General features: G+C 30.4%; 1 protein-coding gene across 4 annotated transcripts; it reads right to left on the bottom strand.

The window, feature by feature from the left end:
* Positions 1 to 1,856: 1,856 nt before the first annotated feature.
* LOC109341071 (casein kinase 1-like protein HD16) lies at positions 1,857 to 8,803 on the bottom strand. Of its 4 annotated transcripts, none has more exons than XM_019578874.1 (17): positions 8,667 to 8,803; positions 7,200 to 7,672; positions 6,844 to 6,969; positions 6,664 to 6,737; positions 6,481 to 6,550; positions 6,345 to 6,400; positions 6,166 to 6,237; positions 5,968 to 6,062; positions 5,780 to 5,846; positions 5,564 to 5,693; positions 5,262 to 5,480; positions 5,036 to 5,166; positions 4,046 to 4,220; positions 3,845 to 3,935; positions 3,007 to 3,164; positions 2,726 to 2,914; positions 1,857 to 2,258 (listed from the first exon to the last, which is right to left on the bottom strand). In XM_019578874.1, exons 2-17 carry the CDS (start codon positions 7,614 to 7,616, stop codon positions 2,199 to 2,201), a joined length of 2,130 nt encoding a protein of 709 aa, XP_019434419.1. In that variant the 5' UTR covers positions 7,617 to 7,672; positions 8,667 to 8,803; the 3' UTR covers positions 1,857 to 2,198. The 4 variants fall into 4 exon arrangements, with proteins under 4 accessions (XP_019434419.1, XP_019434418.1, XP_019434417.1 ...); XM_019578873.1 differs by lacking the exon at positions 8,667 to 8,803 and adding an exon at positions 8,352 to 8,660; XM_019578872.1 differs by lacking the exon at positions 8,667 to 8,803 and adding an exon at positions 8,371 to 8,660.
* Positions 8,804 to 14,887: the final 6,084 nt, after the last annotated feature.

Here is a 14,887-nt window from a genome sequence, read left to right as displayed (position 1 = left end):
AAGAATACAGATTCTACCATAACATAATCCCTAGTGAATGGGTTAAACTATATCCCCAAGGAAGTTGATAAGCATTTCTTAGTGACGTTGTAACAGGCGTGGCGAAACATGAATTTCTTCTACATGGAGCAAGAAAGGAACGATATACGTTATCCTACAAACTCAATCCACAATAACATTGCTGATATTGAAGTGGTGCACCTCAATCATAATCATATACCTAAGTGTCAACGTTGGGTGTAATGGAATTGGCCTTGTGGTGACTTTATTGCTCAAAATGTTTTTTGGGTGATCCAATGAAGACTGGCTATGGTGAATTGGAGGTTTCATGGAGTGGGAGACAATTTTTTAACATATCTTGAGACAGGGGAACTCATGTACACACTATCTCGTTAAGAAAGGACTTACTTCTTCTTCTTCTTCGTTTAATATAATAAATTCGCTACCGAATAACCTTAGATACATGTTGTATTCTAACGCCCTTGGACCATGGTACTATAGGCCTTAGTTAGTTGTTTTGTTTCCATTCAATTACTAAAAAAGGAATATCCCATACTATTTGATATAATACTAATAAATGTAGTTCGGAACATAACCATCATTTCCTTATTGTAGACATACAACTGGAAAAACCTTAGCAGCTGCGGTATGCAATTTTTGAAATTTTAAAATATTAATATATTGTACATAAAAAACATATTAACAATGCTGACCTAAAATAGCATGACTTCCTTGAAAGTGAAACTTGTAGTTGAAAAAGATTAATTTCCTACTTATGTAGTTCAGAAATACAGTTGGTTAATACAACAATATGGTCAATGTATTGACTATGTGGAAGGATTTAAATCATTTAAGCATTAAATATAGATTGAATCATTAGATTCATGCATATTTAAAAATCTCTGGAATAGGCCTAATGCATGAGGTTAGTCTTTCGCCATTCTGGCTAAATGATATACTAAGAAAATAAAAGGATAAAAAAATATCATAATAAGGGAATTGCCAAAAGTAAGTTTTTATTCAAAACATACATAAGCTATTTCTCAATACATTGAATACTACATTTTCAATAGAAATTTACTTCTTTTTTTCTTCTTGACTAATGTCTCTCAGCATTCTCCAATAATAACTAAAGTGATGTTAATAATCAAGTGTACTAATTATTGAAAAGTAAATTCATAAATACATGACATAATGGGCCTAGGTTGAGAAAAGGTCACTCTTCTCTTCAGTCAATCCAAATTATATAGAAAGGGCCGTCTAATACACTGATACACGATGCATAAGAATAACATAGTTTACACGATGCATAAGAATAACATAGTTTAAAAATTTATAGATCTACATCATTCACCATTCAAATCTAAAAATTCAATGATAATTAAAAAATTATAAATGATGCAATAAAAATGTAAAAAATTCTTAAACAAATAATATACCTTTTTCTCATAATCTTCCCAAGAATGAAAATACTATTTCAAGAATTTGAATGTGCTGTTACTTAAATATTTAGTTTAGTCTTCCCATCCTCATTCTAATATTATGTGCGGAAAAATGAAATTATTTCAAGTTTTACTAATCTACTAAAACTATGCTTCTAATCTTGGCTCCACCTAACAATACCATTTAAGGACACTCAGGCACAAGAGACGTAATCATATGTCATAACACATTGTCTACTCAAAACGAGTATGCAATACTAGTTGACGCCAAGTGATTATAATGTCGAGCATAACGCTTTCTGACAAACAACAGTTCAGGAATGCTATGAATTGGCCTTCAAATATAGAAATCATTATACCTTAAAATTAGTTGTTTTAGCTCATGTTGATGTCGGTAAAAAATTAAATCAGTACATACAAAACTGGAAATTGCTTTAAATAACAACCATGAAACATGGCCAAAATAGCGACCCCTTACATTCCATTGAACAAATACTCTTCAACAAATCATTGCTCCCATTGATTGGGGAACATTCCTCTCACAGCATATAATAAATGCTTCTGTTTCTCTTAACTTTTTCTTCCTTTTCTAATTACAACCAAATTTTTTGAGAGGGATTTTACGTTTAAGTAACTGGGTCTGGGGCCAAAAGCAAAAAACCTACCCATTCCAACTTAATGATCATAGAAACCATCTCATATTTTCTAATTTTACCCCATCTCCTTCAAGAATGTGGCAAATGTTCATGACAGAAGCTAGCAAACAGTTCGCCCATAACATATTGAGGCAATATATAGATTTTTGGACCATTTTTCCTGCAAAACCATCAAGTTAAATATTAATATCTTCTGAGGAAAAACCTAAGAAAAAAAAAGACTACCTTTTGGGCCCTTCTCTACATCTCATACTTCGAATATATAAAAATAGGTCGAAGTCTTCTATTTTAAAAAAAATCTAAATCTATAACTTTGTCAACATTCAAATAAATTTTATGGTGAGATCAATGAAACTATGACTTTGAAAATAGTACAGGGCACCACAGCTAACTCTAGGTCATGATTATTTATTTATTTTCCTTTTTTGGTTATGAAGAGAGAAAGGATTTGAAATTTATAGTAATTTTGGATTTTTCTTTTAGAACTCCTTTTATCAACTGATTCTCTGATAAAACTACCAAATGATCAAACAAAAAGAGGGATTCATATTAACACCAAAGGCATGCTAAAACTACATGAATGCCAACTTAACAAGTAATAGGACACAACACAAGATATGGAAACACCTTTACATGGGTGCTAGGGAAGGCAGATGTCCTCAGAGTCTCTTGCGTTTCATCAAGTAATTTACGTTTCGGGATGCTTAGTATGAAGGCTGCCTGATCAGTAGTAGCAGCCATAGATGTAATCCGGTAACCACTCTCCCATCGTCGATGGATTCCTTCACTTGGATACAAAAAGTCTAACTCCACAACCTTGCATCATCAAAATGAAAAGCAAGTACATTCGATAAAAATAGCCAGAATGCATACATCACCGCAAAGCAGATTAAAAAGGATCCAGATACCTGATCCGAATACCCGGCATTCCTGGACATAACAACACCCCATCGAATGCCAGCAGTGGTCATGGAGGTGACATGGAATCCTTCTTTCCACTTCTTGTTTATCCATTTGAAAGGAAATGATTCACTGACTTTGTATGATTGCTGTGTGTAAGGAGTTCCTACAAAGCAATGATTCTATCATGAGAAACAAACAGCAAGTCATCTATATTCCGAAAAACAGTTGATGTTTTCTCATCCCAGACAGAAGTTAAACAAGATAAAAGAACAGCAAGTCTGCTGATAAAATAATTTTTGAAGTTTCTTTGATCAGCTTCTATAACAAAATAAGTTGGGCCTAGAACGAAGTGATATTTCATAGGTTCAATTAATTCAATGCAAGAGTGACTGCTTATAACTCTACAAACTGATATTTACAAATCTAGATAGCATTCCTAGGTAGCAGTACAATCACACATCAAGACCAACTGACCCAAACAACTGAAAAAATATTTAAAAGGGAGAGAATCAATTTGTCTTCAAAATGCTTTATAATTCTATAGTAACATGTTTAAGGTGATATTTAAATTGGTTTAAAATGACCAAGACTTGCAGTCTATGCTGTACTGTTTACAGGTTTGAAGTGCTAGCAAAACAAAACATCAGCTAGAAAAATTGCCAAAACAGAGAAGAAAAAGCGAAGACATAAAAATTATATAAATCAGGTAAGAGTGGTATTTAAGTAAAATGGAAGTCTTATGATTAAGTAAACCTCTTTCTAAATAAATTAAATAGTCTATATAAAATTTGAAGTAGTGGACTCAGTCATATATAGCTATGCACTAAATGTTATAAAAAAAACCTTTCGACATGACAACCAAGGAACTCCCATTAGCTGCACCAGCTATTGAACTGATATAGTAATTTTTCTCCCACTGCTCCATAATCCATTCCTGATTCAAAATCAAAATACCAGCACCCGGACATCATTTATTCCACTCATACATATTTGCTCAACAGGAGGTGAAAAAAATATATAAATCAGGGAAGAATGAAAAACCACCTTATGCAGGAAGGTTGCTGACAACTCATAAACCTGGGAAGAAAAACCTGTTCCTGCATCCATGATTAAAGCCCACAGGTTTGCTGAAGAAGCAACACAGCTTATATACAACCCATCCTCAATACCCTTGTCTACATGCTGCCGGAGCCTGGTCTCTGATACATTGTAGTGATATCTGCAACCGAAGTAAATGTTATTTAAGACCAAGAAAAATAAGCACTTGTTACTAAATAAGCTTCTTTAAATCAATTCCTGCACCATGCACTAGTAATTACAAACCATAACTGCCTTGTTTAAGACTATTTTAAATGAGCATTACTACACAACCAGTACAACATTACAAAGCATTTGAGTTGGATGGATCAGCATCTATAAATCCATAGTAGGTTCATAAACTTCACAAGTTTGAAAATAAGTACAGCTCATTTTAAGTTAGTAAAGATTTACATAGTACAATAAATAGAATCGTATATACTTATAAATATGAAATATTGGGGAGAAACCTTTTGAAGCTATCATTTACAAATAAATTTCCTTCCTAACTCTTTTTAGCCCAAAAAAATATATCTTTTGAAGAACATGTGAAGTTAGAGATGTCTTGCCATGGCAAATAATATTTCAGTATGTCCCTGTAATACTCTCTCCAATATTTGCTTTTTGTTAAGGGAGAGGTGGAATTGGCCAACTAAGCAATACTACTTCCTTCCATTATCATTTAAAGCAGGATAATTAATTAGACCGACAAAGGAACTTGAAGCTGCCACATGCATCAATATATGGCTGACTTCCTAGGGCTTCACACACAAGTCGCTATATTTCAACATTTTGGAGAGGTTGACACCCAATTATCCGGAATGCTAGAAACCCCAGAGATTAAACACGGAACTCAATCAAGCAACAAAACTCACTTGATCCACCATTAGAGAAAGAAAATGTAAGGTTCAACACATAATGTGGAACACAAAAAATTGAGGATCATGAATTTATTACCTCTGCTTCATGGGACGGCGTGCATTATACACTGATATCCACTGAGTAGCAGGACTCCCTAATCGAACTTTCTTCTTAGGTTGCTCATCTTCTTCCAGATTAATAAGCATCCTTCCCCGCTTTTGACCAACCTATTAATATGAAGGGTTTAGCACTCATACACAACTCAACCAATAAAAATAAAAATATGCAACAACTTAACACCCTAAAAGAACATTAAAACAACCTTTAATGCTCCATCAATTCTAATAGGTCTCAATGGAGTGCATGGTTCAATCAAGCTATCAAAAAGTGATATAAGCTTGTGATAATTTGGCTCCTCATCAAATCTCATGTTGGTTACAGCTTCGAGGAACTGCTTAAATGGAGCAGGACAAAAGCAGCACATCAACTCAGGAGTAGTGCCCATCTTTTTCTTGCAAACAAGGAAACTTTTATTGTCACCCTGTAGGTTCAGGAAAAAGTAGTAAGAAGTTATATATAATGGAAACTTAGTAAAAAAACAATAAAGTGATACTAAAAACGGACCTGATAACCCTGCCACGGCAACCTCCCTTTTATTAGAAATATTAAAGTGTATGCCAGTGACTCAAGATCATCCCTTCGACTTCCAGTCCTACCTAAATGAGCATGTACACTGGCATATCTTATTGTTCCTCTGCAGGAAAAGGAATATTATCAACACCAATATGTAAACAAAAGATAGTCCCATAAAATTAAAGTCATATAATAATATCCACAAACCTGAATATATCAGGTCTCTGATCATAGTCCACATGTAGACCAGATGACACATCCTTCCATCTAGATGCTGGAGATACAAGATATGGGCTTTAATGTGCTATGAAAAGTTTCATATAATAACTAAACCTAGTGTTGAGACAGAAAACCTAACACAAAGCAAAAGCAAATGGTTCAGAAGGACAACATACCCAAACCAAGATCAATAAGATATAACTTCTTATCATCAGCTGTTCCAGGTTGACCAAGCAAAAAGTTTTCTGGTTTTACATCTCCGTGCACAAACCTGATTAAATGATATGAGATTCATTTATAAAGCTGTCAACAGGATATAGAAAATATTAAAACGTTACAGTTGACAGGACTGAAAAACTATGAATAGGCTTTACCCTTTCAAATGGAGCTTCTCAAGGATTGATATTGCCTCCACTGCAATGCAGGCAACCATATTTGGAGACATCCTGTCAAGATGCTAAAAAGTTAATGGAGCCAAAATGGAAAGAATTTAAAGAGATTGCAAAGTAAAACTGTAGGGTAATAAGAGAGAGAGAGAGAGAGAGAGTCTTACGATTGGCCAAGAGAATTCCACACATCCCAGAGACTGGGTCCAAGTATGTCCATGACCTGAAATATTTTATTTTCCTTTAGACAACAAAGAGCAAATCAACACATCCAGACATGTGGAACTTCAAACTATATCTTACCAGAATGTAGAAATCTCCTTGTCGACCCTTGTAATGAACCCGGGGAACTCCATAGCAACCATTCAGGGTACTATCAACACCCAAAAAACGAAGGGGAAAGTGAGAAAATAAAGTTACAACACATACAGCTTGAAAAATGTATTCTTGATAAGCCTGTTTAGACACGAAGGACGGAGTGCTTACGTGTAGACTTGCCACTCATAAGGAGGCCCATAATTGCAACCTTTACTGTTTCTGTGCTCAAACTTGAGTGCAACCTGTAAAAAGGTTGAAACAAGAAACGTGTCAAAGTATCAATCATCCCACTCACAATCATTAATATTTCATTACATCCTTAAAGAGAAATTGAACCCTGCCTAATACCTCAATTGCATCAGGGCCTGTTTGATCAGAGCCCCCACTAATCCTTCTACCAACATAAACTTGGCCGAACCCACCCTTACCCAATTTCCTTTCAATCTTATATACAGGAGAACCACCGACTTGCACCTGCATCAACCAGAGAGTAACTAAATTAAGTAAGGTCCAATTTACATTAAATGATGAGCCACGACATGATAAATATTATCTTTATACAGCAAAAATAAAAATTAAAGATATTAACAGTCATTAACATAGTAAACAAACATAGCACCTTCGCATCATTAAAATTAAATTGCAGTACATTTTGGAAAGGCAATAATGCAATCCAATAGAAGTAACAAGCAATATGGGAATACCCTCTCGGGGACTGGGGTTGTGCTTGTTTCCTCCTCAGCTGCCACCACCTTGTCTCCACTTCCACCTTCCATCACAATATTATTATTGGCCACTACCTCTACTTGATTGTAAATGGGTTCCAAGGCCCCTAAAGCAACAGGTTCTGGAAGGACGTCACAAGGTTCAGGATCGAGATCAATCACTCTTGTTCTGCGGCCTCTACCAGCTGCAGTTCGCCTTGTGGGTACAGCTGGTGAAGGCCCTTTGCCTACAGCTGTGGCATTACCACCTCTTCCTCTTCCACCTCCAACTCTCCTCCTAGTTCTGTTCTGAGAAGGAGGTTGTACACAATTCTCTCCTTGATCAACAGGTAGCGGACCAGGCTGAAGATCACCAAGCCGTTTCGACCTTCTAGCTCCACTTCTCAACTCTGGCATCCTCTCCCCATTCAAATTATAGCCACCTTAGTCACCCTAGAAACAGCAAACAACCTCTGCAATAGAAAATTCAAAGCAAATAGACAAGATGAGTACAAATAATTTACTAAGAAAACTGTTCAGCAACAAGAACATACACTCTAAGATGAACTCCAAAATATCTAACTATATTCTATATCTAGATAACATTCTATAAGGGCACTCCAAGAAGAACTCCAAAATATACTATATTCTATATCTAGATATCATTCTATAAGGAAAGTAGTTTCCTGAAAAGGCAGTAGATACCATGAAACAACTTCTACTTATAGCAAAAGAATACTTCACATTCCACAATCAAACAACAACAAAAAATGTCCCTAAAAGCATATAAGAAAATCCTTCACTTTTGCACTCCAAATTTAACACACTCCTATATAATCCTTTGTCAGTCAATAGTTTAAACCATTTTATCATCAAATTAAAAAAAAAATTAAGCAAAAGCAACGACAAGCAAGTTTTTAGCCATATCCTTTCATCATCAAAATAGATTCAACTAAAAAAATCACTTTTCTTTTATAAAACAAATTGAACACTCAACAAAAAAACAATCTTCAAACCATCATCCAAAATCATATACAAATTCAAAACTTACCAAAAAAGATTTTTATTTTAAATCACACAATCAACCATCAAAAGTGCTGAATAGTGGAAACAACAAACGATTGACAAAAAATAAAAAAGAGATAATCCAACCGCAAAAATAGAAACTCACAGATCGATGGCGTGAGCTTCAAAACGAGAAGGATCGAGAAACGATTAAGAACAAAACGAAAAAAAGAGCGATCAAAGTTGGATCGATGAAAAAACGCGAGAAATGCAGAATGAGAGAGAAAGTGAAAGGTGAAAACTTTATAAGAAGTGAAGAAGAAAAATGCTATAAGAAAAGCGTAACCGTCATCGTTAGGGTTCGAGAGAAAATGATGAAGAAGAAAAATAATGAAAGATGAAGAAGAGAGGCTTCAACAAGTTTAGTTTATTAGGTGAAGGAAACTCGAAGATATGCTTTACCTTTATTTTAATTTTTTGTTTTATTTGTGTGTCTAAATAGAAACAGAGATCAATGCGGTAATGGTGAAGTTTATTGTTGTTGTTTGTTTTGTATTGCTTTTTTATCTTCAATGTGTGTGGATGGCGAAGAGAGAAAAAATGAAAAAAACCTTTTTTTGTTTTCGTGTGTGAGCGAAACATCAAACATGCAAATGTGGCTTCGCAATGGGAATAACCAAAAGCGTTTAAAATATTATTTATTATTTATTATATTCGGATCATTTTTCTTCTTTTTTTCCTTGGGAGAATTAGTCTTATTCTTATTTTTATTCTAAACTGATCATTAAAGACAAATATTTTTTGGGTGGTTAATAAAATTGTTATTTATGTTTTTTTTATGGTTTTCTTTGTTATATGTTTGTTCTTGCAGTTTGATTACAGAAGCCGGTTGGGTTACTGACCTGTATTGGGATATTTAATTAAGACTAAGATATCAATATATAATATAATTTGCAATTTGGTAAACCAAAATATGAATAATGAATTTTACGACTTATCCTTAAATTAAAATAATTTTAGGGTTTTCAAATACATTATTTTTGTGTTTTTCACATTTTTTAGGGTTTACGGAAATATATTATAAAATTAATGCATACATGAGATATTTGCTAGTTAAATTATGGTAGAAGCATAACTCATGTATGTGATCATTATACCCTCAAACAAATTAGTATTTAAAAATCAATTCAGGGGCACAATTATATATACAATATCCTAAAAATGTGTTACTCTATAAGACATTTCATGTGATAAATTAAAAATATAATAATTAAATATTTTTATCAATAATACAAAGTGACATATGAAATTGTATATTTTATAGGATAGAATATATGTTCCCCTTATATATGCAACAAAAATACATTTGGATTTTATTTTCTTATTCTTCCCTGAGCATGACATAACACACTCCTTTGCAAGTACAAGATTAAGGTTTTATTATTAAAAAAAAGAATAAAGTATCTTTTGGTATAAGAAAATAAGTTATATCATTCAACCATTAAAATTACGACATGTGTCCTATTGAATCATTTTCTACAAAAATATTTCTAAATTAAACAAAATATTGCATATATCATACTTTGACTAGTTGTAGAAGATAAATTATCTCATATTATGAAGAGATAATTTATTCTCATTAAAAAATGTTGAAAGTTAAAAGAAAATTAAACTTAATATGTTTGAAAATTAGAATAATTTCAAAAGTTTTTGATTGACTAATTTAAAATGCGGATGTCGTGACCGATACATACAAGTTATACTACCTATGAAGAAGAGGGAAAATTTCATTATCTTCCAAATGAATTGGAATCGTGGCCACATTTTTATATATAAGTTGCGGAAAATCATCTTTATGCCAAATTTGGAAATTATGGTTATTGGACTAGAGTTTTAAGCTTAATATTCGATTAATGTCCAGAAAATGTATTAGCATCTCGTTCATCTTATTAAAATAGTAGATTCGTTGAAAACACCCAATTTTATATGATTACATAAAAAAGAAGAGAAATATTAAAAAGAGATGAAATTAGAGTGGCAATTAAAATTTGATTTGTGAATAAGATAACTTTTTTCTAGTACAATACATATAGTTGATGTTTTTAAGGCTAGATAAATACCATTTATTAGTAGTCTCATTTTAAAATAAAAAAAGTATTTTTAAAATCAAAATAATAGATGGAAAATAAATATGGTATGATTTTTCAATTACATGAGGAAATTAGTGGTCAATAAAATAAATTTTGATCTGTGAATGAGTTAAAAAAATTTGTTGGATGATACAAATAGTTAGTGTTTCATAACTATATAAAATATTGTAGATTAATTTTAGGGTATACTTTATATACATACACTTTAAAAGACATTAGTTTTTAATCATAATTAAATAAATATCTTTAATTATATAAAAAAATATTATATTTTTTAATTTCTATATTTTAATATTTTAAACGTTTTACTAATTTGACAACTGCTACTTGGGATATGTCAGTTGTATCCTCCAATTTACAATAGAACTAGTAAGATATTCATGCATTCATACAGATGATAATGTATTTTGTATGAATTTATTTAAAGAATAAAAGCACAACTTATTAATGAAAATATTATTAAGATTTATCTCATGAAAGATAACGTTTATATATTTAATTGTTAATATAGATGTGTTGATTAATGAGATAGTATTGAATATGTTATATTAAATAAATAATGAATGATGAAGTTTATACTTCTTTCTTTCCATGCATAAAGATTACAAATAGAGAGTAACAATTTAACAGCCTTTCAAAAATTAAACTTTCAAACCATCTCCCAATTAATTTTATTTCGGTATTATTAATATGTGATTGTCTCTTTCAATCAATTTCATTTCCAAAAATTAGAAAATTTTCTTTTAGTTTTTTTAGGATCTAATAATTCCTTAACCACTGGTCACCAGACCAATAACTTGGTGGTCATCTCCCAAATAACTATTCCGTTATTAATCTTCTTATCATTTCTTAAGATCTATCATCATAATTAAAAGACAATCTTATTATTTCTATTTTTGTTTTCAGTGACATTTCATGGAATTTTGATCACTTTAAAAAATATTATATTTTTATAATAATTATTAATTCAAATCTGATCAGTGGATGTATAAAAAACAAAATTTACATTATTTTAAATTCCTTATCACTGTACCAAAAAAACTCCTTATAAGCTGATATGAACGATATTCAAAATTCAAATAATTTATTATTTTAAAAAACAAAAATATAATATTCATATCTATCTATACTATATATCTATCTATACTTCTATATTTATACTACTATTTATATTATATATACTAGCGTGTTGATATGCACTGTCGTGTCTGTCAACCCGCTTTCCTATCGTTTGTAATGTATAGTTTGTATTTTATAAATTCAAATATAATTTTTTGCGCTAAATTTATGGTTGAATTTATTCAATTGGTCTAATATTCAATTTTTTAAATACACTTTTAAAATAAGAAGATAATAAGGATAAAATAAGAAAATAATATTATATGGTTTTTTGGTAGAAATAAAAAGATATTGAGGGCAAAATAGGAAAACACAAATTACACCATAATGGGTAGTTATTTTGTGTTTTCCCTTTATTAATAGTATAATGATGAGTGATTATTTTATGTTTTCCCTTTATTAATAGTATAGATTTAATAGTATAGATATATATATATATATCTATGCTTCTATATCTATACTATATATAAAGCCAAAACTTGAAATAACTACCATCATGATTCTATCACCTTGATTTGACTATTAAAATAAAGACAAAATTATAATATAAAGTGCACTTAATAAAAATTACAATATAAAGTATATTCTAATTTACCAAAATAAAATGCATAAAACTTAAAGGAAAAACATGAGATAACTACTACCATAATATAATTTACTTTGCCCTTAACCCTTATTAGTTTTTACAACAACAAAAATCATATGCAATTACTACCAACATATTAACGATCCCTCACCTTAATTTAACAATTAAAATAAAGATAAAAAATATAATATAAAGTGCATTAAATAAAATTACAATATAAAATACGTTTAATACAAAAAATGTTTTGGTTGACCAAAATAAAATACATAAAACTTAAATCCTTCAAAGTAAAAATTCTTGATAAATTTAAATTTAGAAATATAATAAGAGTCTAATATGTATACAATGTTAGTGTAAAAATTTATATATATTCATTACAACATTAATTGTTCATTTAGATTATTTTTTTTTGAAGGTTGAATAATAATTAAATATTACTGATTAATAATATAGTAATAATGTAAAGATGTGTATATATTTTTTTTCTCATGTATAATAATAGGAAGATGTAAGTTAAAATATATTAGCATCATAAATAAGGAAAAAGCTGAGCTACGTTGTCTAGCTATCGGTTATCTTTATAGTTGTATCAATAAGAATATTTTGATAGAATAAAATATTTCTAATAAATATTATTTCCAATTTCGAAACTCATTATCTTTCCAATGAGTTCAATCTCTCCAAATTATCCTCGATTTCAAAACTCGCTATCTTTATCAAATGTATTTGTAGCTTATGTTTCTTATACATTCTCACCCAATTATCATCGATTTCAACCAAGTTCTTATTATTGTCAAATTCAATTCAATTCAATATCAGGTTCTTTGTGTGTGGAGTGAGTTTCTATCCTTTTGTGCATATATATAATCTCTATTCTCTAATTAAATCTCCCTCACAAACTCATAATTATTGCTCTTATAATTTTATATGAGATTTGTTCAAATTTGACTGACTCCTTTTATTTATATATATATATATATATATATATATATATATATATATATATATATATATATATATATATATATATATATATATATATATATATATATATATATATATATATAAATAAAAGGAGTCAGTCAAATTTGAACAAATCTCATATAAAATTATAAGCTAGATAAATTATGGTGAAGGCAAAAATCACCTATGTTAAATTATTTGAAGGACACATTTATACACTCGCCCACAAAAAAAATACATTTGGATTTTATTTTCTTATTCTTCTTGAGGCATGATACAACACATCATTTTTGCAACTACAAAATTAAAGCTTTATTGTTGAAAATATAATGAAAGGTTAGATAAAATTATACTCAATATATTAGAAAATGAGAATAAATTTAAAACCTTTTGACTAGTGAGTTTAAAATGTGGATGTTGCATCTTGATTTTCAGTAAACAACCGTCACACTACTTATGAGGAAGGAGAGAAGAAATTTTACTCTCTTCCAAATGATTTAGAATTGCTACTACATTTTTGCATATAAAATACAAAAAAACCTCATTTATGTCAATTTTGGAAAATATAGTTATTAAACTAGAGCTATGAGCTCAGGATTTGATTAATGTTCAAGGAAGATACTAACACCAATCCGTCCATATTAAAATGGTACAATCGATGTGAAAACTCAAATTTGTATTGTCCATATAAAAAAAGAAGAGAAAATTATAATCACTAATAAAATTTGATTTGTGAAGGAGATAAATTTTTATAGGATATTATAGATAGTTAGTATTTTTAAGACTAGATATATTGTCATTTATTAATAGAATACCGTTTTAAAATAAAAATCTTATTTTGATTTTTCAAATCAAAATATTGAACATGGTTTTAAAATTACTTCAAGAAATTAATGGTCAACAAAATAAATTTTGATTTGTAAATGGGTTAAATATTTTTATAGGATGATACAAATAATTAGTGCTTTTAATACTATATACATTGTCATTTATTATGTGTATCTCGTTTTAAAATCAAAAACTTATTTCGTATGATATAAAATTAAATCAAAATAATGATGGACGGAAAATAAACATGGTATGATTGTAATCTGATTTTCCAATTGCATCAGAAAATTAATGTCTTCAGATAGTAAAATCTCTAAAGAAGATCTTGCTCGTGACTTTGACACGATTTTGATTAAGACAACAATATCACAAAAAGAAGAAAAATGAAGAAGACTATGAAGACATAGAAGATTCAAGCTTCAAGGATATTAGAGTTTGAGCCTTTAATAGATACTTTTATCCTTATGCTCAATTTATAATTAGTAGCAATGCTCAAAGGAATCAAAACTATTTTCAAATGAATTGGACAAGTCTTTATACAATGTAAAAAATGCTAAGTAATGACTTACTTGACCTGAGTAACATGTTATTGTAAGTATCAGAGTGCAACTAAGGGGGGAGGGGGTGAATTAGTTGTCTTAAAATAATGACCGCTTTTTCTGCAAAATCAAAGTTAAAGTGCAGCGGAATAATATGCAGTAAAATAATAGGAAATAAAATGAAAGAGATAAGGAGAAGAGAGTACACAATGAGTTTTATACTGGTTCACCTTCCTGTCCACCGAATGTTACATCCAGTACTCTTGCCGCACAAGAGATTTTTCCACTAAGAATTATGAGTTGTAATTACAATATCTCACCCTGAGATCTCTATGTACCTTACACACTCCCTAATTCTTATACCCTTGGAAAACCCCTTTCCAAGTGAATCAATTCCCTTTCTCTTCACACCCCGTGAAAGAAAGAATTGAATATATTCCCCTTTCTCTTCACACCCCGTGAAAGAAAGAATTCTTTACAACAATGAAGAATATTCAA

This window comes from Lupinus angustifolius, unplaced genomic scaffold (genome assembly GCF_001865875.1).
Source record: "Lupinus angustifolius cultivar Tanjil unplaced genomic scaffold, LupAngTanjil_v1.0 Scaffold_356, whole genome shotgun sequence".
In the NCBI taxonomy this organism is placed as follows: Eukaryota; Viridiplantae; Streptophyta; class Magnoliopsida; order Fabales; family Fabaceae; genus Lupinus; species Lupinus angustifolius.
This window is presented reverse-complemented; position numbering and strand designations above follow the sequence as displayed.

Bases quoted from the DNA above. Each gene is read 5' to 3' on its own strand.
- LOC109341071 (XM_019578874.1), bottom strand. From the start codon at position 7,616: ATGCCAGAGTTGAGAAGTGGAGCTAGAAGGTCGAAACGGCTTGGTGAT. The intron at 6,551-6,663 runs GTAAGCACTCCG...GGGTGTTGATAG, and splicing joins TATGAGTGGCAAGTCTACAC to TACCCTGAATGGTTGCTATG. The intron at 2,915-3,006 runs GTATCTGGATCC...TGATGATGCAAG, and splicing joins ATGCCGGGTATTCGGATCAG to GTTGTGGAGTTAGACTTTTT.